Below are 23893 nucleotides of genomic sequence, written 5' to 3' on the forward strand. Positions count from 1 at the left end.
GGACCTCCGTATCTCTGAAACCGCATGAAGGAAAGTATTGAAACTTGGCAAATGGCAAGTACTCCTCATGGGGAATAAGTGACTTTTTATGACGTCATAGGTGCCTTCATTATGATGTCAGACTTGCATATGAAGAAAGCGACATCTGATCAGTATGAAATTTGTTGAGGGTCATCTCGGGATAAAATGGTCCACATAAAAAATTATGACGTCAATGGTCACGTGATTCGTCAGCCATATTGTTTAAAAAAAATACCTTCAAAAATCTCCTTCTCTGAAGTGGCTGAACAGATTGAGGCGAAACTTTGCAAGTATCACCACCTTCCCACGAAGAACAAAAGGTTCACACATATGACATCATAGGTCACATGGTTTGGCAGCCATATTGGATTTACTCTAAAACCCATAAAAATCTTCTCCAGAACGGCTGGACAAATCGAGGGGAAACTTCACACAAATGTTCCCCAAGCCATGTGTGTATAAGCTTGTTAAGGAATAATTGATGGGCCACATGGTTTGGCAGCCACATTGGATTGAAGAAAAATAGTAAATAATGTTTTCTCTGGAACCGCTTAATCAATGGACATAAAACTTCACAATTATGATCTAGTAGTAGTGATGTGAAATAAACGTTTAAAATTTCAACTTGATCGGACGCTGGTCTGGCAGCCAGAATTATGAAATATTTTGATATGGTTTTTTAAAAATTTTTTTAATAAGGCTCACTTGGTGAATACAAATCCTATCTAGGTTCCTCCTGATGACTTCATCTTTGCTTTTTGCTTGTTTGGGTTCCTTCTGATTACTCCAATGCAGGACTGTACCTATTTGGTCTTCCATTTTCTTTGAATTCAATTTATTTTAATTCCATCCGGAAATCAATTGAATAATGTATAACAATAATAAAAAAAACGTCATGGGTCAAGGTTAGGTGTGCGATCAAAGTGGGGTTACATCAAAGTGGGACATCTTGGCACATTTTTGCTTTTCCATCCAGGGGGCCCCTCTTGGTTTTTGGACTCAACCCTTCACATATGGCATTAACATAAAAGATCATATTGCCAGTATACTGCCCATATAGTTTGCCATTGTATTTTTTTTTGTATACTTTGCTGAGGCTCATTTAAGTGCTAACACACAGAACATGTAGCAAAGGGTGCAGAAAATAAGGGGAGAGAGAGGCAAGCACAACAACAACAGTTGGGAACAAGGACATCAGGAGATCTGTGGAAGACAGAGGGATTGGGCAGGGTACACGGATAAACAATATGGACACGGCAGGGACTTTCAGGGAGGAAAACAGGGAATTTGAAGGAGATAGGTTTGGGTGGATTAACGGAGGTAGAAAACATCATGGTTTTGGATGGAGGAAGGCAAGAGATGGTGGTGAACAGCTGTTTTGAAGACCTGGAGAGAAGAGTGGGATTGAAGGGATTGTGGGAGTTTGTTCCAAAGGCAGGAAAGAAGAGGAATGAGAGTGAGCAGTGATTCTTGATTTTGGCAGTTTCACCAGAAGGGGGTTGCTGGCGGACAATGAGTGCCCTGCAGAGATATTATGGGGACAGAGCACAGACAGAGCAGGGGGTGGGGGGGTGGCAAGGTGGGAGAGGACACTGTAGGAGCCAGAAGGACTACTGACCTGCCTGTGGTAAGAGAGTGAGAGACCCAAAGGCTCAGCTTCATCGCGGGAGATACCAATGATCTTAAATGTCTTGGTTTCCATAGCGTGAAGTCGAACTAGGTGTGAGGCAGGAGCACCACCCCGGAGGGGGGAGCAGTACTCCATCAGGCTGCAGATGAAAGCATTGTATGTGGTTCGGAGCTCAGGTGTGCCAAGGATGGACTTTGCACAATGGAGGATGCCCAGTTTTCAGAGTCAGAGTAATCATTGGTCAAGCCAAGAAAAGCACAGGGCCCAGAACACTGTGTTAAGGAACTCCAGCTTGGACAGGAAGAGGAGATGAAAGAATTCCATGAAGAGCCATGCGTTGACTATGACAGGAGAGGAAGTCCACGAACCATGTATGCAGATTGCCTTGAATACCATAATTAGTGTGTTTGTTTCTCACCATAATAAGAGAGTTTGGTGAACAGGGTGGGATGCTAGTCTGTATTGAAAGCTCACGATATATCCAGGGAGATGGCTCTGATCTCATGTCTGTCATTGAAGATCTATATCCATTGTTGGGAAAGCAGAAGCAGCATGTTCAGGGTAGAGTGACCTTGTCTAAATCCAAATTGATGATCGGAAATCAAGCCATTGAGAAGAGGAAGGATTTGATGTCAGAAGCGATTATGGATTCCATGATATTGCTCATGATTGGGAGCAGGCTGATTGGTCTATTTTGCAGGGATCCGCTTTTGTAACTTTTTTATGCAGAGCGGTAATGTTAGCTGATTTTTCAGTTGATGGAAGATGACCTTAATCAAATGAGAGTGTGAAGAGAGAGAGAGAGAGAGAGAGAGAGAGAGAGAGAGAGAGAGAGAGAGAGAGAGAGAGAGAGAGAGAGAGAGAGAGAGAGAGAGAGAGAGAGAGAGAGAGAGAGAGAGAGAGAGAGAGAGAGAGAGAGAGAGAGAGAGAGAGAGAGAGAGAGAGAGAGAGAGAGAGAGAGAGAGAGAGAGAGAGAGAGAGAGAGAGAGAGAGAGAGAGAGAGAGAGAGAGAGAGAGAGAGAGAGAGAGAGAGAGAGAGAGAGAGAGAGAGAGAGAGAGAGAGAGAGAGAGAGAGAGAGAGAGAGAGAGAGAGAGAGAGAGACGAGAGAGAGAGACGAGAGAGAGAGAGACGAGAGAGAGAGAGAGAGAGAGAGAGAGAGAGAGAGAGAGAGAGAGAGAGAGAGAGAGATAGACCGAGAGCGACCAAGAGCAGCAAAGCATGTTTTTAGGACAGGCGGGTTGATGCCACCTGAACCAATTGCATAATCTGAGTAAAGGTTTGAAAGCAAACTCTCCACCTTGTCGGGAGAAAAGGACTCAGAGACCAGGAGCAGTTCGGTGTGACTGGGTATGGTGGGGAGAGAAAGTGATGGGTTTGGCAAACAAGATTTTGATGCAAAAACAGAGTTGAGGATTTCAGCCTTTTCACGTGCAGTGTCAGCTGTGCAGCCATTTGAGGTAAGGGAGGGGATGGAGGGGGAACATACACCAGAAACAGTCTTAACTAGAAGGGCACTCGGTAGAGCCCATACCTCTGCCACATAATGCCTAATCCACGAGAACATATCGGGCCCAATACATTTTTGAATGAAATATCAAGCTATATATAATTTTTGGCCCAATCTCTCAGTGGTGAAGAATCACTTTTAATATTAAATAATTCAAGTATCCAAATCTGGATATGGATCTTCACCAACATCGAATCAATTCTTCCTTGTCAAAAATAATTGGCTCATTCAGTGACCTGAAATATAAATCCTCTTCAAATTTCAAGTCAATGAGATGAAAATTGAGGATTGTAGAAATTCCCCTTTAGTTGTTGACCTTGGACTGATGTTGACCTCAAAAATAATTGGCTGGTTAAATTCAATGACCTGAAATATAAATCCCCTTCAAATTTCAAGTTAATCGGATGAAAATTGAGGATTTTAGAAATACTGCCTTTGTTGTTGACCTTGGGTCTATGTTGACCTTTTGTTCAATGTTGACCTCAAAAATAATTGGTGGTTGAATTCAGTGCCCTGAAATATAAATCCTCTTCAAATTTCAAGTCAATGAGGTGAAAATTGAGGATTTTAGAAATCCACCTTAGTTGTTGAAGTTGGGCCTCTGTTGACCTTTTGGTCGATGTGACCTCAAAATGTTTGGCTATTTAAATTCAGTGACCTGAAATATAAATCTGCTTCAAATTTCAAGTCAATTGGATGAAAATTGAGGATTTTAGAAATGTGGCTTATATTGACCATTTGGTCTATGTTGACCTTTTGGCCTCAGCTGAAATAAAAAAATAACAGTTGGTTGAATTCAGTGACCTGATATGTAAATCCTTTTCAAATTTCAAATTAATCAGATGAAAATAGAGGATTTTAGAAAATTTGGCCCAAATTGACCTTTTGGCCTAAGCTGACATCAAAATTAATAGGTGGTTGAATTCAGTGACTTGACATGTGAATGCTCTTCAAATTTCAAGTTAATCGAATGAAAATTGAGGATTTTAGAAATCTCATCCAAGTTATTGACTTTTGGCCTATGCTGACCTTTTGATTAATGTTTACCTCAAAAATAATTAGCCAGTTGATTTCAGTTACTTGAAATGTAAATCCTCTTCAAATTTGAAGTCAATCGGATGAAAATTGAGGATTTTCGAAATCTCACCTTAGTTGTTGACCTTTGACCTATATTGACCTTATGACCTCAAAAACAATAGACTTCTTCGTTTTGACAAAGTCCACCATGTGGTGAAGTTTCTTGAAGATCGGCTTAAAATTGTGACCTGTTGGCGATAAACAGAGAGACAGACAAACAGACATAATAACAAAATAGACAGACCAATATACTTGAAAAATCTTCGATTTTGCAAGTAACAAACAAATGAACATACAGAAGGGGTGAAAACTAAGCTTGTGGCGAGGTAGTTGTCCTGAAACAACTTGCCTTCACCACTTGGAAGGCAAATCCAACTGAAGGCAATCTCAGTTCCCTCCACAAAGCTCAGAACAAGTGTGTGTCTACCCTGAGGAGAGCCAGGAAACAACATCTTTCTAATCTCAAGTCTGAACTCTCAAACTTGTGTCCCTTCTCCAAATCCTGAAGGCATCTCGTTAAGTCTGTTTCTGGTGTATGTTCCCCCTTCATACCCACCCTTACCTCAAATGGCCACACAGCTGACATTGAACATGAAAGCTGAATGCCTAAACTCTGTGTTTGCCTTAAATCTTGTGTCACAAACCCATCGCTTTTGACACCCAACTTACCCAGTCGCACCCTGCTGCTCCTGGACTCCGTGTCCTTTTCTCCTGACAAAGTGGAGATCTTGCTGTAAAACCTCAACTCTGATTCTGCAACCGGTCCAGATGGCATCAGCCCACATGTACTAAAAACCTGTTCTGCTGCTATTGCTCACCCTCTCTCTGTTCTAGTCACACTCTCATTTGCTCAAGGTCATCTTCATTCTGCTGGGAAATCAGCAAAGATTACCGCTCTGCATAAAATGGTGCAAAAACAGATCCTGTAACTACAGACGAATCAGCCTTTTCCCAATCATCAGCAAGGTTACGGAATCCGTCATCGTTTCTGACATTAAATCCTTCCTCTTCTCCAATGGCCTCATTTCCAATCATCAATTTGGATTCAGACCAGGTCACTCTATCCTGGGCTTGCTGATCCTGCTATCCCAGCAATGGATGGAGGTTCTCAATGCCAGATATGAGATCAGAGCCATCTCCCGAGACAGATCGCAGGCTTTTGACATGGTCTGGCACCCTGCCCTGCTCACCAAATTCTCTCCCTATGGTATCCAAGGCAATCTCCACTCGTGGCTCGCAGAGTTCCTCTTCTGTCACAGTCAACGTGTGGCCTTAAATGGAGTTCTTTAATCCCCTCCTCCCATCCAGGCTGGAGTTCCTCAAGGTAGTGGTCTGGGCTGTGTGCTTTTTCTCTTTTTCATCAATGATCTCTCCAACTCTCAGGAAAATCCTCTTCATCTCTTTGCTGATGACTCCACACTCTGCCGTACCATCTCTCATCCCTCAGATCGGCAAGCAACAGCCTCTTCACTCTCTGCAGAACTAGATAAAATCACAAGCTGGTCCAACACGTGGAACAAGTCTTTCAATCCTGACAAATCTTATACTTTCACTTTGTCTCACCGAAAGGACCATCTGGAACGCACTTCCCCCCCACGCCCCCCCCCCCCAATCTACTTTCTCAACAATCCTCCTGAAGAAGTCCTTTCATTCAAACTTTTGGGTCTCACTATCTGCCATGATCTTTCCTGGGAAAGCCACATCTCCAAGCTGGCCTCCAAAGCCAGTCGTCGACTGGGCATCCTCCATCGTGCAAAGTCCTTCCTTGATGCACCCGAGCTCCTGACCATGTACAAAGATTTCGTCTGCAGCGTGATGGAGTACTGCTCTCCCCTCTGGACTGGTGTTCCCACCTCTCACCTTCCTCGGCTTCACGCTGTGGAAACCAAGGCATTTATCATCATTGGTATCTCCCCCAGTGAGGCTGTGTCTTTGGGCCTGCCACTCTCTCACCACAGGCAGGTCAGTGGTCTTTATGTCTTCTACCGTCTACTCTCCGGCCTCCTCCCCCCCCCCCGCTCTGTCTGATATCTGTCCCGCCCATATTTCTGCAGGGTGCTCGAGGTGCGCCAGCAACCCCCTTCTGGATAAAACTACCAAAATCAAGAATCACTGCTCACCTTTCTTTCATTTGTCATTTTTCCCACCATTGGAACAAACTCCCACACTTTCTTCAATACCACTCTTCTCTCCAAGTGTTCAAAATAGCTGTTCACCATCATCTGTTATCTTCCCCCATCCAAAACCATGATCTTTTCTACCCCCGTCAATCCACCCCAAATCCACCCCTCCTTCAAATTCCCGGCTTTCCTTCATGAAAGTCCCTGCGGTGTCCATCTTGTTTACCCCGTGTACCCCGTCCCATCTCTCTCCGTTCCACAGTTCTCCTCACGTCTCTGCTTCCTTCTCCTCACGTCTCACTGTTTTGTGCTTCCCTCTCTCTCGCCCCTCTTGTCTCCTGCTCCCCTTGTTATACGTTCTGTGTGTTAGCTCTTATACGAGCCTCGACAATATTATATTTAAAATTAAAAAAAATTAATAACCTTCTTCACCATTGGTGGTGGAGGTAATATTAATGTCATTAAGGAATAGAGTATGACCATTCGATAACCGGAGCATTGCCGTGTCATTATTCAACAAGTATTCATAGATTTCCCATCTTCTTTCTTTGCTTTTACACCCAGGAGGCCCCTCTTGGTTTTGGTCGGAACCTTTTCCCTGTGGCATTAATTTAAAAGAGCAAATGCCAGTGTATTTTTTAAACACACGATCAAAGCTCATGGAAAATCTCAATGACGGCGGCTGATTGAACCCTTTACAGTGGAGAAGGGATGTATCGGCCTTCACCTTAACGGTGTTCGGTTTCAACAAGGTGTTGAAGTCGCATGACGAAGGGACATGGGAAGTGCAAACGTTCCATAATCTCCTCGCAGTAAGCGACTTCATACCGAAACATCAGCAGAAACCTTTAACATATCACCTGCCTGACATTGGTTGTGTAAATTACAATATAAGTTGTTCAAGAGTAGGCCATGAATGTGGTGAGTACAAGGGCAGTAAGTGTCTGCTTTGTGAGTCATGAGTTACGTATAAGTGGGAAATCATTCACGTATACCGCACTATATCGTCACGTATGTGTTTGTGTGTGTGTGGAGACATTCTCTGCTCAGTGCACCTGTGTGTTGTGTGTAGGGACCCTCTGCTCAGTACACCTTTGTGATAGCAACTACTGCAATGCAAACGTTTTAGAACCATTATTCTCGTGTTAAATGAGAATCCGATAGGATAGTGCGGAGTTCGCACGCTTACCTGTGAGCTGTCTATTCTGGGTACGATTCCTGAGCCTACTATAAACTGTCAGATAAATACTTCATCGTAAATAGGTTAGATGCTAAGCAAGGGACTCATCTGCAAGCATTCATGTGCATGTTTAAGATCCTGGGGTGTTTTTCACGAACAATGGGTGAGTTTGCGTCAGCACCTTGAACGACGTACAAATACTCCTGCCGAAATCACCTTCAGTAAAACGTCAGGCCTGGTCAGCAGGTTCCTGAAAGACTTGGGCCAAAAGCTGTTCTCCGGCCAAAGCCAAAGAAGGTGGGGATTACTGGGGCCATTAAAGATGTAGTGGTAGTAGTGGTAATGTTCACACCTACCATTTTGTTACATTCTTCATAATAATATGAAGCACTGTATAATTTTACGTCTGCCCATGTGTTCAGTATAGCATTGTTTTCTGATTGTGGTTATAAAAAATAGAAAATAATGATGCACAACAACCTTATCATACAAATTAGCACATGGACTTGAGTATGGATGTGAAGTATGAGAGGTGGACGTTATGTGTGCAAGGTGAAAATGTCACAAAGTTAATGGATACGGAAAGTGATTGGAGTGGAATATGTTCAGTTAACAGAAGCTAATAATATGTGGACATCTAGGAAACAATGGGATTTTCCTTGTTTGTCATCTTGCGAAGTATTAACGTATTTGTAATAAAATGGTACGTGAGATGGTGTTAGGATGTAAGCATTTCTCATGTGCATTCTCAGGCTATGAGAGAGTGCAGTGGGTTATACAAGACTAGTTCGACCTGAAAAAGGCAATAAAGGCCGATCAATCTGATGCCGACCAAAGTGAAACCTACGCTGAGGAGAAGGCACCGGTTTTCCTTGATGGCTCCAAGGCAGCCGAGAAATCCGACCACCATGATAATGGTGCCAGCCGCAATCAGGACATTCGCCACGGATAGGAACGGGTAGCTGGGAGATATTGTGGCAAAGTCACCCTGCGTTACTGCCAACCATATTCCCACACCCAGAACTCCACATCCGCCAAGCTGCATTCACATGGGAGGGTGGGAAGTGGGAGAGGGAGAGAGAGAGAGAGAGAGAGAGAGAGAGAGAGAGAGAGAGAGAGAGAAAGAGAGAGAGAGAGAGAGAGAGAGAGAGAGAGAGAGAGAGAGAGAGAGAAACAGAGACAGAGACAGAGACAGAGACACAGACAGAGAGAGACAGAGACAGAGACAGAGACAGAGACAGAGACAGAGACAGAGACAGAGACAGAGACAGAGACAGACAGAGACAGAGACAGAGACAGAGAGAGAGAGAGAGAGAGAGAGAGAGAGAGAGAGAGAGAGAGGCAGATTAAGTAAAAATATAGCAAAAACAAGATGGCGGCTGTTTTTGCCTGCAGGGCTCTGGGGAATATTTTAACTGTTTGAATGCTGTTGGCCACGATCGTGGCTTCGCTGGAACGCGCTATTGGTCACGACTGTGACCCATGTCTTTGTTCAACAATCTGTATTGTTTGCTCCTATTTAAGGGCTTGTTCCTATGCTTTCCCCCTATGGTTGCCTTATAAACGATACAGAAGTTTTATTCAGTTTGCCTGATAAAATATCACATTTTCGTATTGCATACTGGAAAATTCATCACTCAAGCAGTTAAGGTGCAAGCACCGAGGAGATGAAGCCAAGTTGAGATAACACAATGGTGTCATTGTCAAGCAAGAAAATGTAAGAAGCAAATCAAATGAGTAACTGTAAAGGTACATCTAAAACACAAAAAAGTGTGCTTCGGTCTATCAATAAAACCTCTCTACTCAGCTCACAGCCTGGAAAAATTAAATTAAATTTTGGTGCCAAAGCTCCTTCAAGCCTCAGGAAACCATTCCCGAAATAAGGGATCCATGATGCGAGGATATTGACCAAAGTTTCTGCCACATGGAGTCTTTGGCACAAGCCACCCGAAAGAGGAAAAGGTCCACAAGTTCAAAAAATATTCTTCTTTTACTTTCTGGCCTCTGAGAGGAAGAGGTGAAATTGATCGATTATAAATTTTTTTCACTTAACACCACGGTTTATCTATCTCCGAGAGGAATGGATTTTTTAATGGCCTCTTAAAGCCTTGGATTTCACTGGCAGAGGCTCATTGAAGACCACGTAGATTCATGACCCAAAGACTCGGGCACCGCAATAACCATGCAAAAATCAGCAAAAAAAAAAGAAAGAACTAACCAAGCAGTCAATATGTCCACCATATACAGTACATCAACATAAATAATACTAATCATAAGGATGCAAGTCTTCATCAAGGACACAGCCCCAAATGGCACCTTAAAATGGGACGTGCAGATTTTACTTTTCAATAATTTAATAAATTAATTCATGCGTACATAATGGAGATAAAAAGTAAATAACTCAAGGCGGTATGTTGGAAGTGGAGATAGTGGAGTGCATAGATAAATTAATTAATAATTAAAGGTGATATGTAGGTGGTGGAATGACAAAAGGTATACAAATAAATAATTCAAGGTGGCTTGTCAGTAGTGGAGAGTTGGATAGTAGTGTGTATATAAATAAATAATTCAAGGTGGCTTGTCGGTAGTGGAGAGTTGGATAGTAGTGTGTATATAAATAAATAATTCAAGTTGCATGTCGGTAGTGGAGAGTTGGATAGTAGTGTGTAAATAAATAAAGAATTGTTCCCAAAAGCATACACAATCCTGTACTATTCTCTTCTGTAATAAAAAAAATAATAATTGGGAAATACAAGTGTCCCAACACTTTTGCCTCCGATCCCAAAATCATTTGACTTGCCTTATCCCAAGATATTATTACATCGATGTGCCGAATATGAAAGAAATGTGTACAGTCATTTTCAAATAATGACGGGACGCATTTCTGACTGGATGGACGCCGAACGGACGGACAGATGGACGGACTCACAGCATCAAGGATATAAGCCCACCAGCCGGGTTGGCAAAATGGTGGGCTGACGCCTGATTGGGAGGGGGGGGCTAGTAACAAAAACAATAATACAGTTATTGATCCAATGCCACTTCCGAGGTATCCAACCACATGCAGGTCACTGATCCATTGCAAGGTGCTGCTGAAGCATTCCTCAACCAGTGCAGGATGAATAATTTTGCCTCATGACTGGCACACAGTGGCCAACTCTTTTCAAAGTCTCTCGCGATGAAGTTGAGTCTACGGGCCTATCACTTCGCCATCCCTGACAGGTGGGTGGTCTCTCTGTCTTCTTCCATCTGATTTCTAGACTTGCACCCTCTGCCCTCTCCGTACCTTGTGCCCCCCCCCAAAGTATCTGCAGGAGGCACGTGGTCCACCAGCAACCCCCTCCGAGTGAAACGGCCTAAATCCAGAACCACTGCTCACCTCTACTCATGTATTCCTCTTTTTTTCCTGCCTGTGGAACCACCTATCATACTCCATTAAATCTCATTTTCCCCTCAAGGTCTTCAAGCTGTTCACTGCCATCTCAAGTCATCCCCTATCCAAAATCGTGATCTTTTATACACCCATGAAACCACCCCTTCCAAAGCTTTTCTGATGTATCCATATTGTCCACCCTTTGCGTTTTCCCTTACCCCTCATCATCACCGGCATCCCTTTTTTGTCCATCTCCATCTTCCTTCTCCATGTTTTCCCCTTTCTCCTGCTGTTCCCTTTGTTGTGTTGTATGCTGATTACCTCCACAAACCAAAGGTGAAGGAGGTTATGTTTTCTCCCCTTTCTGTCTGTTTGTCTGTTTGTTACTTACGAAATCTTATATTGATGACTTCCGTCATCTGTTTGTGTGTTTGTGTGTGTGTTTGTTTGTTAATGGAAGAAGCTACCAATGTTAAATTACACCACGTGATTCAGGAGGATGATTGCAAGTGCTGATTAGATTTTGGTCTAAATCGGTCAAAGGTCAAGGTCACAGTGAGGTCAAACATTCGATTTTTGATGGTTTGGTACAGAATCATCGTAGAAACTTCTGGTTTGCGTCGCTACCTTCTCCAGAGAGAGCTTTTATTAGACAAGGTCAGAGGTCAAGTTGACGATTTCGTAAGTACCAGTCTATGACTGCTTGTTTGTCTGTTTGTGTCTGTCTGTTTGTGTACAGGATATCTCCAAAATTTGTGTACAGATCCGGATGAAATATTGTGGACAGGTTGGGTGTGTGACAAGGAACAAATGATTAGATTTTGGTGAAGATCTGGATCTGGATCCAGATACGAGTTTTTTTTTTTTAAGTGATTCTTTACCATTGAGAGAGAGAGCCCAAAACGATATAGTACTGTATGTATAGCATGTTATTTCAAAAAGTTATTGGGCCCGATATGTTCTCGTGGATCAGGCTTTGCCTGGCAGAGGTATGTGCTCCACGGAGTGCTCTTCTAGTTTGTTCTGCGCCATAGCTTCTCCACAAGCCTGGAAAATGTATTGACGTTATTAAAAAAAAAAGGTGCCGTGGGATCTTTAACACGAACAAGCAAATTATCGCAGTTGGATCAGCTGGCTTAACCTCTCGAAGGATGAACACCCTGCCGGTATGAAGCATCTTCACTGGCAATGAGAAAATATGTGCATTTGTTAACAGATCCATTGCTATGCAGAGGCTTTTGAATGTCAAGCAAATTAATAAGGAAGGTATGATCAGTCTTTGTTTTATGTTTTTGTATGCAATAGTTAGGCTCGTGGAGGAGCGAGAACACAGAACGGAGCAGGACGTAACAGAACGAAAAGCACAGCAGAAAGAGAGGAAGGGTGGGGGAGGGAACACACCAACATCAGTGTTGAGGGACAAAATAGACGGAGACTTCGAGAAATAAGGGCCATGGGAAAACAATGAGAGTAAGTGGAGGACACAGGTGGTGAACAAGATGGGCACAGCCACAAACTCATAGTCATTAAAGTGAAAGGAAAATCTGGAAAAAATGGAAAGAGTTGGGGGAGGGGGGGGGAGAGTGCTTATATATATATATATATATATATATATATATATATATATATATATATATATATATATATATATATATATATATATATATATATATAATAGGCGAAGTAAACATCAAGGTTGTGGTTGGGGAATGAACTGTAATGGTGGTGAAAGGCTGTCTTGATGGCCTGTAGGGAAGAATGAGATTGAATTAACAGACTGCAGAGGACGTTGGTTCCACAGGTGAGAGAAAAGAGGAACGGATGAGCAGAGGTGATCAGTGGGTCTGGATTTTGGGAGTTTCACCAGAAAGGGGCTACTGAAAAACCACGTGTACCTTGCAGAAGACTGGAGATTGGGGTGTGGGACAGAGCACGCAAATTGCAGAGGGTGCAAAACCAGGAAGGATGTGGTAGAAGACAGACCACTGACTTGTCTGCAATGTGAAAGTGATAGACCCAAAAACTCAGCTTCATCGTGAGAGATTTCAATGGATTTAAAGGCAAGCTGAGCAAGGTGTGCAGCAGGGGGTGTCAGCCGAAAAGGGAGAGCAGCACAACATCAAGCTGTGGATGAAGGCCTTGTAGATAGACAAAAGTTCAGGTGTGCTAAGAAAAGGCTTTGCACGATAGAGGATGCCCATTTGGTGAAGAGTTTTGGAGGCCAACTATGTGGGTTGTGCAAGAAAGATGATGCCTCATGGTGAGGCCCAAAAGTTTGAGTCACTGAACTTCTTGAAGAGGATGATTAAGAACTTCCAGATTTGCCCGGCATTGTGCGGGAAGAGAAATGTGAATAAGTAACACATTGTAGCCAATCACAAAGGCTGGTTATTTGATTGGCTGATTGAAGCTCTGTTTCAATTTCCGCACGCACCCGTCCCTGAATACGTCTGAAGAAGAAGGCGTCTGAATGCGAACGTGCTTTCCATTTTTTGTTTTATTTTGATCCTCCTCTCAATGTATTGTTGTATATCATTTCCAATTTAGCATCTACAAAGGCAGTGATGAATATCCCATCAAGAATGTCCCCCTCCTCACGCCTTCCACCACATAATTATATTTTTCCCCAAAGCGGATGCGGATGGGATTTGCAGGGATGGAACGGGCAGCGCTTTTCTAGTTTTATATAAACCCAAACTGGCATCACCTCAACTCACCATTTTAAACTATTCACCACCCCTCCCTCACCCCTCTGCACCCTGCCGGCTCTCTCAGTCCCCAGAGATCTCCTGCCACCACCCCCACCCCCCTCCCAGGCAGGCTGAACTATATGCTGCCTTGGTATGCAATGGTGGGAATTATTTTACCGATGCAATTATGTTTGAACAGTAATAGCGAATATTGACTGAGGGGTTGCCATTTGGAGGGAAAAGGGGGTGGGGGAGGGCAAGGAGGGAAGGAGGTCAAATTTACCCGTCAGAAGAGTGCTTCAACCTCAGCGTTGCTCAGGTAAAAAAAAAGGAAATTGTAATACCCTCTGCCACCACCACCAGGTGGCCCGACACGGTGCACTTTTACATCGAGAATTTCCACCCTTTTTTCATTAGAATAGATAATTTTACATGGAGAATTTGGATTTACCCGAAAACCTATAAAATCCTCTTCTCCAGAACGGTTGGACAGATCGAGGAGAAAATTCACACAAATGTTCCCCAAGCCTTGTGGAAACCAGGGTATTCATGAATCATTGATGTCACAATGTCTGGCAGCCATATTGGATTGAGCAGAAATCTTAAAAACATTCTTTCTCTTGAACGGCTTCATCAATTGATGTGAAACTTCACAATCATGACCGACTAATGATGGGGAACACATGTTTTAAATTTCAACCTGATCGGACGCATGGTCTCGCAGCCAGAATTATTTAATTTTTTGATCTGGGTTATTTTCTATTTGTAATTTTTTTTGGTAGAAAGCTCACTTGGCTGTGCCTGGATGGCTTTGAGGGTAGAGGAGTTACAGCTGAAATGGAAATCCTCTCCAGGTTCCTCCTGATGACTCCATCTTTTCTTTTTGCTTGTTAATTATGTAACACACCAGTACACAAACGCCACACAAAAGTCCTGGCGAGGGTCTCCAATCTCTGATTGTTATGTAATGCAATGATGTTGGCTGACTTTCAAGCAGATGGAACATGACCTCAGGCAAATGACAGGATGAAAAGACCAGAAAGAGGATGTTCAAGAGCATCAGAGCAGGTTTTTAGGACTGCAACATCCTGAAGAGTGTAGAGGGAAGGATTCTGCTTTGCAGATAATTATCAGTTTATCAGCAGCAGCCTGGTTTGGGAGATGTCGGTTGGAATAGAGGCTTCAGTTGTTAGATGTCCACACAGTTAGAGATAGGGAGGAGGCGATGTTTGTAAGGTGCAGGAATGTGAAGAGGGGTGGGGAAACTTGGAGAAGGGGTGTGGATGGGTGAAAGGTGGTGGGGAGCATGGGAAGGTGGGGAGCAAATTAGTTCAATTTGCATGAATGTTACTCAATTCAAAGGTATTGAGAATGGAAGGGATAAAGAATGAATTCAGGAAAGAAATAACAGGCAGAAGTAATTCAGATGTTGTAAGCTTGGTGTTGGTTTAATGGTTAAGGTGGCTGGCTTAAGATCTTTGGGTCTTGAGTTGGAGCTCCTGTCATGCAGTTGAAATAGCACCAGGTGGGTTGACTCAGATTGCCATCCTTCTGAGGTTGGCAAAATGAGTACCAGCTTCCTGGTAATATGGGCACTGCATCAGTCACACCTGTACTTCCAGAAAATGATGCAACCAGCAGCCACAGGCTGCATATGAAACAACAAGTTCAAATGTTTAGGAGTTAAATAAAATTTGTATTTTTTTTGAAGCGAAGAGGGGGAAATCAAATAGAAAGTTGAGGAGTGTGCGAGAATAACCCCCGAATGAGGCACGTGTCATATCGAAGACAAATGGCATGCTCACCAACTGAGGCCTTGGGGGTAGGCCAGACGCTCACAAGGACACGCATTTGATGATAAACCCCAACAAGGTACAGAAATTGCATGAAAACACAACACAGGGATGAAACAATATCAAAACAGAAAGAAACAATGGAACCGGTCTGGAATTTTGGCTTCGATGAACTGCATGGGGGCACGTACGAACCAGCGTCCAACATGTTCAGACCCATAATTTGAAGTTTTGTTCATTATATGAGTTTCAGAAGCAAACATTTTCTCATACCATTCCATAAAAGAGGGCACATGAGAAATGAGCAACACTCGTTCTCTCCACAGTTCAGTGGCAATCAATGTCATTGCCATAAAGCAGGTATATAAAGAGTGTACAAGCTTATTGCCATCTAATTATGCTTGATTAGTATTGTTACATGGAAGAGAGAGGGGGTATCTGTGGTGGAGTCTGCGGGCCTACGGGGAAGGGCATGGTGATGATGCATGATGGGCGTGATGATGGGAGGAGTGGTCGTGGTGGTCAGTGTATCGGCAAGGGATATAAGGTGTGCGCGCCGCCTGAGGCGTCGTAGTAATGCTGGAGTCGCCCGGCTCGTGAGTGTGCCGAATACGGAATAAAGGGGAGCCGCGGGCACAGTACGCCCGCGCTCGCACTTGTGCAACACAGCCCGGCTCGACTGTTCCTCCGCATCGTGTCTGCCTGCTAAGCATCTCCCATTTCAGTACATTACAGTTGGCGAATGAGGATCTTCGGATCGGCGTGTGCAGGGTCGGCAAGTAACCCGTGCGGTTCCAAGCTACGGAGCCAAGGGTCTCACCTGCGCGAGCATGGCAGAAGGTCGGGGCACGGCACACGGACGTGTACCCGTGTTCGGGGGAGATGAGTTCGAGTTGTTTTCTGAACAGTTAGGTTGCTACTTTCGGGCGAATGATGTAGAGGATGAAGAGAAACGCAAGGCGATCTTGCTCCCCTCGCTATCAACGGAGCACTACCGCCTGCTGAGTGATTTGGTGGCTCCAAATAGACCCAGTGATGATGTGCTATCCTTTCAGGACATCGTGGCGAAAATGAAGACCCACTTGGCGCCAGAGAAGTCGTTACATCTCGCGCGGTTCCAGTTCGATCATCTCGCTAAGGGTGGCGAGGAGCGCGTTGCGGACTTCGTAGCACGAGTGAAGCATTCGGCTGTGCCGTGCAAATTCACGACAGAGGAGCGTCCGACACGGTTCAGAGATCGTTTTATTTCTGGTCTGCGAGACGCAAAGATGGTAGCAGCCATCCTTCGATTGACCGACATCACATTCGACTCGGCGGTCGTGACTGCTTCGTCTGTCGAGCAGACACTCACGGATGTCCGCGCCATTGTTGGCCAGGACGTAATGAGTAGCTCCAGCTGGGGCATGGCGGCTAATCCCGAGGTCCACGCGGTGACCGCACAAGTGCCGCGGGTCGCGCAGCCCGGAGTCCGAGCGATGGCTCAAGTGCCGCAGGTCGCACGCGCGCCTGGCGGTGCGGGACGAGGGGCACCGCAGCACGGTCGCACCGGGAGCGAAGGGGCACCGCAGCACGGTCGCACCGGGAGCGAAGGGGCACCGCAGCACGGTCGCACCTGGAGCGAAGGGACTTTCCGCGGCTGCTGGGGGTGTGGGGGTCCGCACCTGCGACAAATGTGCCCGTATAAGAACACCGTGTGTTTGCATTGTCACAAGGTGGGACATTTGAAGCGTGTGTGTCGGATGGCGGGGGCCTCCGTTGGGGTCTTGGATGACGAGGTGCGAGAGGACCCCAGTGACCTGGAGATCGGCCTGCAACCGGGGCCTGACGATGCCGGCGAGCCGGAGCGGGAGATGCAACCACGGTTGAGTCTGTTTTCTGTTGGTTCGGAGATGACGACGCCTTTCACGGTTGAGGTCGAAATGAATGGCCAACCGACTATGGTTTGCGTGGATACCGGGGCGGCAGTGTCGGTCATGGATGAGCGGGCGGCTCGTGGTCTTCGCGGGATTCGCCTGGTCAAGCCGGCCTTGTCGTTATACACGTACACCGGTGAAGCGATTGCACCGCTTGCGAGGGCCGACGTCTCAGTGCGCTACCGAGATCGACGCGCCCGGCTCTCGGTGTTCGTTGTACGAGGGGAGGGGCCCCCCCTTTTGGGTCGGGACTGGCTGGCGCACCTCGGACTGGATCTCCGGTTCGTACCTCCAGATGTGCCAGTGCTCTCTTCGAGGCCTTCGTCGAGTACCGAGGGCGAGGCTCTGGCGGCGGGGGCCGCGTCGATGCAGCGGGAGCGACCGTTCGTTGCTGCCGGCGGCAGTGATGTGCGGTTCAGGAGCGGCGAGAGGCGTATCAGCTCTCGCGATGAGTTCCCGCGCTTCGCTCGCGATGAGTTCCCGCGCTTCGGCAGCGTTCGTGAGGCAATGCGCGTCGGTGTTGTGCAGGCAACTTCAACAGGTGGCGGTGAGCCCGTGGCGTTAAAGGGAGTCGCGAGTCACAACATCGAGTCGGCAACCAAGAAGTGGACTCGTGATGTAGGTTGTGGGTTGTTGTTCATGGCATATGTGTTTTTCCTTGCTCTAGTGATGCAGTTTAACGTTGTTGAAATAAATGCCAGCAGTTCTCGTGTGAAAGTGGATTTGGCGGAGATCAGTCAATGGGAGTTGTATTATGATCAATGTGATGTGGGGGCTTCAGGAGCGTTGGTGGCGAATAAAAAGGTTGGGTTGGCCTTCCATTGTCCCGGGCCACAGGTAGTTGCTTTGTCATGTGCTGGGATTTTATCAGAAAAGCGCGCTGTACGGAAAAATGAGTTTGCAATGCTTCGAATAATGTTCGTAGTGATTTATAACGAGCCTATGATTGCAGTGTGGTTTAAATGGAGTTGCTCCCGTCTAGCTGCCGTGTGGGTCTCGGAGGTCGACTCGGAACCAAGACTGGTGCCCTGGTCGGCGTTACCCCCACCTCTGGTTGCGAGCGCAGCTCTCTGTGTTCGCTCAAGGCCGTTTGGACGGGCGTTGGCGTCTCAACTGATTGTGGTGCGTGAGTTGTTTTGGAGCATTAAATGCATGCAGCCAGCGGCGCTGTTCAGTGCCCCCGGCCAAGGTCGATCAAGGCTGGCGCCACGGCTTCCAGACAGCGGGCTTCCGGCCTCGGAATGTTTATCTACGTCGGGTCTGCCTGGGGGGAGTGGGCCGGAGGCGTTTGATGGTACCGGGGGAGGTTGGCTCGAAAGGTCGTCACAACCTCAGTGAGGGCCATGTCAGCATGGGTCGCCTGGGGGCGTTTTTGCTGCGCAGTGCTGCTGTGCTTCTCATTTGCTGCTTCATATCGGTAACGCGGTCAGAGTGTGGTGGGTGCTTTGTGCACCTCTGTCTTTGGAACCTGGCCTTTGCTGCTCCACTCGCTCGCATCGACACATTATATGATGTAGTGTGCTGTTATACTTCGCTATTTTCATTTTATTTTCATGATTATTATACGGAGTCCTTCGTGTTCTGTATGCTTCTTATAATGGTAATCATTTAATAATCATAGTTTTAGGGGGGAGGAGTGTGGTGGAGTCTGCGGGCCTACGGGGAAGGGCATGGTGATGATGCATGATGGGCGTGATGATGGGAGGAGTGGTCGTGGTGGTCAGTGTATCGGCAAGGGATATAAGGTGTGCGCGCCGCCTGAGGCGTCGTAGTAATGCTGGAGTCGCCCGGCTCGTGAGTGTGCCGAATCCGGAATAAAGGGGAGCCGCAGGCACAGTACGCCCGCACTCGCACTTGTGCAACACAGCCCGGCTCGACTGTTCCTCCGCATCGTGTCTGCCTGCTAAGCATCTCCCATTTCAGTAAATTACAGTATCCACAGCTAGATTGTATTAAGACATTCGTGTGGTATGTGTGAATTTTGCAGGTTGGATTTATTCTTGTGAAATATATCTGTGGAGATAAGTCTTATTATATTATTAAATGTGCACCAAGGAGGCAGTGATTGTAACACTTTAAGGCAAATTGAGTAAGATTATATTGTGTAAAACGTTCTGTGACAGGCGAGGCCAGGTAGAGGACTGAGGAACAAAGGCATGCGAGAAAGTACTACGCGCTTTCCATGGGACATATCACAAACTGGGAAAGTAGGCTGTGAAGCCTTGGAGAGTGGCGGGATGTCAAAGCATGCGGCACTGCCCACCAGAGGCAGTGGTCAATAATGGCCCGCTGTGTTCTGAGTGTGAGCCAGAGGACTTGCCATACAAAAGAGTGGAAAACCACCCAGTTATTTTGAGTCTGACCATTGGAGAGGCAACGATACGATACAATACGATTCATTCATTCTCATTCTCATTCTCATTCTCATTCTCATTCTCATTCTCATTCTCTCTCTCTCTCTCTCTCTCTCTCTCTCTCTCTCTCTCTCTCTCTCTCTCTCTCTCTCTCTCTCTCTCTCTCTCTCTCATTTGGTCACTGCCCGAGGAGGACATGTTAGAGACATTGGATAGCTTGCCATCGTCCCTCATCACCATCGTCCCTCAACGCCATTCCTACTCATCGCCACCACATTCCCAAGCTGCAATTTGCCTGTGCCACATCAACTTGCATGACCACACCACATACACAACACCAAGTCATGCCTGCCTAAAGTCCTCACCTGTTCCCCTTCATTGTATGAAACTGGTATTGTCAACACAATTAGTGGGTCGGCCTTATTTTCATTGTATATAACATTGCGTGTTCCCCCTTTTTTGTGTCCTTTGACCACCTGATCTGTACCGTTTATTGATCGTCCTGTCCTTCCTTTTTCCCATATTTATTTTATAAATAAACCCACTTTTAACTGTAAGAATTGTTTTCACACCTTTGCCTCCTGCACATTTCACCACCAGTTTCGGCTTCGTTTGAGTGATCCTTGGGGAATCGGAATTGTAATTCTGAACGTCGTGGTACAGCAACTTTAACATCATTTTGGCCAATTGCGGAGGTTGTTGGTTGTGCGTGTTTATGGACCATCTGTCGTGACTATTATATTGACAAAATACAGTTGACTCTGCAAGAATCACTAATATGACGATGCCACAATGACTATGCTGCTGCTGCTGCTGCTGTTACGACTACTACTATTACTACGACGACTACTACTACTTTAATGGCCCAGATTATTTCCGCCTTCTTGTGGGATTGCCCGGGAAAAGTTTTGATCTTGCATGAAGTTTCAAGAAGTGAGTGATTTTCATTTGTTAGTTGTCATTTGTTTTTTTTCCTTTTCTGTTTCATCCCTACTTTACCCTCCTCTTCTATCTGTGTTTCATTCAACTTGTTCACCCCCATGTGTCCTTCTCCCCCTCTCCTTGATATCACTCTCATTCTCACTTCATTTCTGCTGTTCTTTAGTCCCCCTTTCCATTTTGTTCCATTCCATTCTGCTGAAGTTATGCCTGAGCCTCGACCATGAATACAAAATAAAAACACATGGAACAGCACACTTTGTGAGGCAATGCCCTTCCTGTAAAGCACCAATCGAAAGTTTATAGTCTGGTCGGGAATTTAACCCAGGCAAGACAGCTAAAAGGTAAGTGCACTATCTCTGCACGATGCATTCAGACAAAATGTAGTCAACTCAATCAATCAAATCGATGTTTCAGAGACCATTGGAATGGGTGGCATTCAAAATAGTAAGAACTTTCTTAAATTATTAAACAGTTATAATTTGGACATTTTTTTAGTGGGAGCTTATTGCTTCTGCTTTAAAGCATCCAGAAATGAAAACTCGTTTCCATTCAGCTTATTCACTTCAAAATTGCTGAGAGTTGACTCATATCTTCAAATAACTTGCAAAAAACAAATGCACGAAAGAACACAAATGGAACCTTATTTTCAAAAAAATCATAATTATGAAATTTCATGTCAATTGATGAAGCGGTTCCAGAGAAATAATTTTTTTAAAGATTTTTGTTCAATTCAATATGGCTGCTAGACCATGTGAGCTATCAATTATTTGTGAACACAACTGGTATCTGCAAGGCTTGGGGAACATGTGTGTGAAGTTTCCCCTCGATCTGTCCAGTCGTTCTGAAGAGGATTTTTGAAAGTTTTCGGGTAAATACAATATGGCTGCCAAACCATATGACCGATGATGTCATAGGCGGGAGCATGATTTTTTTTACTCATGGATAGGCAGTCATAACTGTGAAGTTTTGCCTCAATCTGTTCAGCCATTTCAGAGAATATTTTTGAAGGGTTTTTAAAATATATATATATATATATATATATATATATATATATATATATATATATACATATATATATATATATATATATATATATATATATATATATATATATATATATATACATATATATATATATATATACGTATATATATATATATACATATATACATATATATACATATTGTTGCGGTCTTCGCGCCCGCCGGCGTGCGACGGCCACGTAACTCGAATCGCGGCACGTCGCCCACCGGACGGACAATCCAGTCGTGACCCTCTCGGACTAACGCCGGGAACCAGTCACGGGTGGACCTTTCGGTCTCACCGCGATCGAGCCAATCAGCCCCCGCGTGGGATAGGGTTGCTCGCCAAATTCGAACTACCTAAGTACCCACGCGGAGGGTAGACCGGGCGATCGCACCTCGCCGCAGGTCGACTTCGGACACGGGCCACTTAAGCGACCCGTTCCGTACTATCAGAATAACCGAGCGGTGTTATCGTCGACCTCGACGGTTCGATTAATTATCGGGCGTATTCAGCCCACTACCAACCCTTTACGTGAAGCAAGATGGGGATTCAATGGAGGAAAAGACGAAGCGAAGCGGGAGAACAGTTCAACAATAAAGCACATTTATTCGCGACGAACGGAAAGCACACAAATACAATTCCACCAAATGCACACAAAAAAGAAAACACAATTCCATTTACACAAAAAGCAAACATAAAAGTGAAAACACAGTGCAGAGCTAATTCCGACTACCGAGCACACGGCAACACTTATACAATTCTACTTCACAGACGGCGCCGACAACACATACCCAAAACCAAGGAAAAGAAATACCCTCAAGAATGGGGTAGGCCTGAGGCCGAGACCGGGTCGGGCCTACCCGTCTGGTGATGAGACGCGGAGCGGCGATGGCCCCGCAACCCGCGGGCCTCGTGGACAGTGCCTGGCAGGGGGTGGGAACGGGGCCCCCTTGGTCGCACTATCTCAGCGCGGGGGGGAAACAGGAGGGGGTTGCTGATGCTCGGGGTATAGAGGATCTTTATTATGTGCGCGACGAGCGTCTCCACCTCGGCCAGGTCGCGCTGCCGGCCTCCCAGGGGTGCACAGCTCCTTCACGACGCGAGCACCCCCTCGTCCGGTGTCGCCGCCTCTCCACAGCTCGTCCCCTCCGTTCCGACTTCAACGCACACGACGAGCAGCTCCACCGCCCGCGAAGTCTTGACTCTCTGTTCCGACTCCTTCGCCTCGTTCCGACTCCTTCGCCTCCGTTCTGCTGACTCTTTCGCTCCGACTTTTACGACTCCTTTGACTGACGAACACCGTCCTTTTATCCCCCCCGTAACTTCGCCTTTGACCCCCTCCCTTTGACCTTTCACCTCGCTCCCCATTGGCCCGACAAAAGTGGGCGTGAAGGCTTTTTGATCCACAAATTTGCATATATCGATCGCCCTGGGGGCGGGGCCAATTCGCCCCTCGCTCACCGATTGGACGGCAAAAAGTGGGCGTGTGTCGTTTTGGATCCGTTTTTGAAGCAGAAAATCCGTGATTTTGTACACGCTGTTCAACGTGCGCCCTACACGAGTCCAGCATCGGTGCCCATGAGTGGCGCGAGATGACGGTGATGCGATGGTGGCGAGTTGTGACGGTAAAGGTCGTGGCGGTTGTGGTGAAGCGGTGGTTGTGGTCGGTGGTTGATGTTGTGGTTGTGATGGTGGCGATTGGTCCAAAATAAAGATAGTAAAAGAAAAACGGCTATCCTGAAGAGTCGCAGCACGTATAAATGACATGTATTCCCACTAGACAACGGGTTTGGGCCTAACTACACATGCACTTACCGAGATACCTCACCTAAGGGACCTGAATGGTGGTTTGCGAATCTGGTAACCACAACACTACCCCCTTCCCTTTTTACAGACTCGTCCCGAGTCGTCAAATTTTCGTGTGCCATCATGTGTAGTTTTCCCCTAGTACACTTCACCTACGGATCCCTGAGTGCGACATTCATGGTATTCGTGTCCCCAAAATAAATAACCTGAGGGCTGCGTAACTATCTAAACAAACTCACTCACACGGACGACTTAAATAAAATTGCCGGCGCTAGACAGACATGCCGGGGGCGCACTCATATGTACAGTACATCTTAACCTTAACTTACAAATCTTACACTAAACCATGGCCCAGGATCATTGAACTCTGCAAAAGAAAAGCAGTTAGCAGGGAGCCAGGCTGCCCGCATGCAGTCTCTGGCTCAAAAAATGCAGGTGACAGGGAACGTGGCTGGCTGCT

At 45.8% G+C, this 23893-nt stretch overlaps 1 protein-coding gene across 6 annotated transcripts in view; it reads right to left on the reverse strand.

Annotated features, from left to right (window-relative positions):
- LOC147025159 (tetraspanin-4-like) overlaps positions 1 to 23893 on the reverse strand; it is a 292907-nt gene that overhangs the window by 48409 nt on the left and 220605 nt on the right. For all 6 annotated transcript variants that reach the window (XM_085885833.1, XM_085885839.1, XM_085885837.1 and 3 more), the window contains one exon: positions 8384 to 8575. In XM_085885833.1, the coding sequence (XP_085741959.1) occupies positions 8384 to 8575 (192 nt within the window). The remainder of the gene's footprint in view (positions 1 to 8383; positions 8576 to 23893) is intronic.

Source organism: Eptatretus burgeri, chromosome 6 (assembly GCF_056783735.1).
Source record: "Eptatretus burgeri isolate ZD-2024b chromosome 6, Ebu_testis_v1, whole genome shotgun sequence".
In the NCBI taxonomy this organism is placed as follows: Eukaryota; Metazoa; Chordata; class Myxini; order Myxiniformes; family Myxinidae; genus Eptatretus; species Eptatretus burgeri.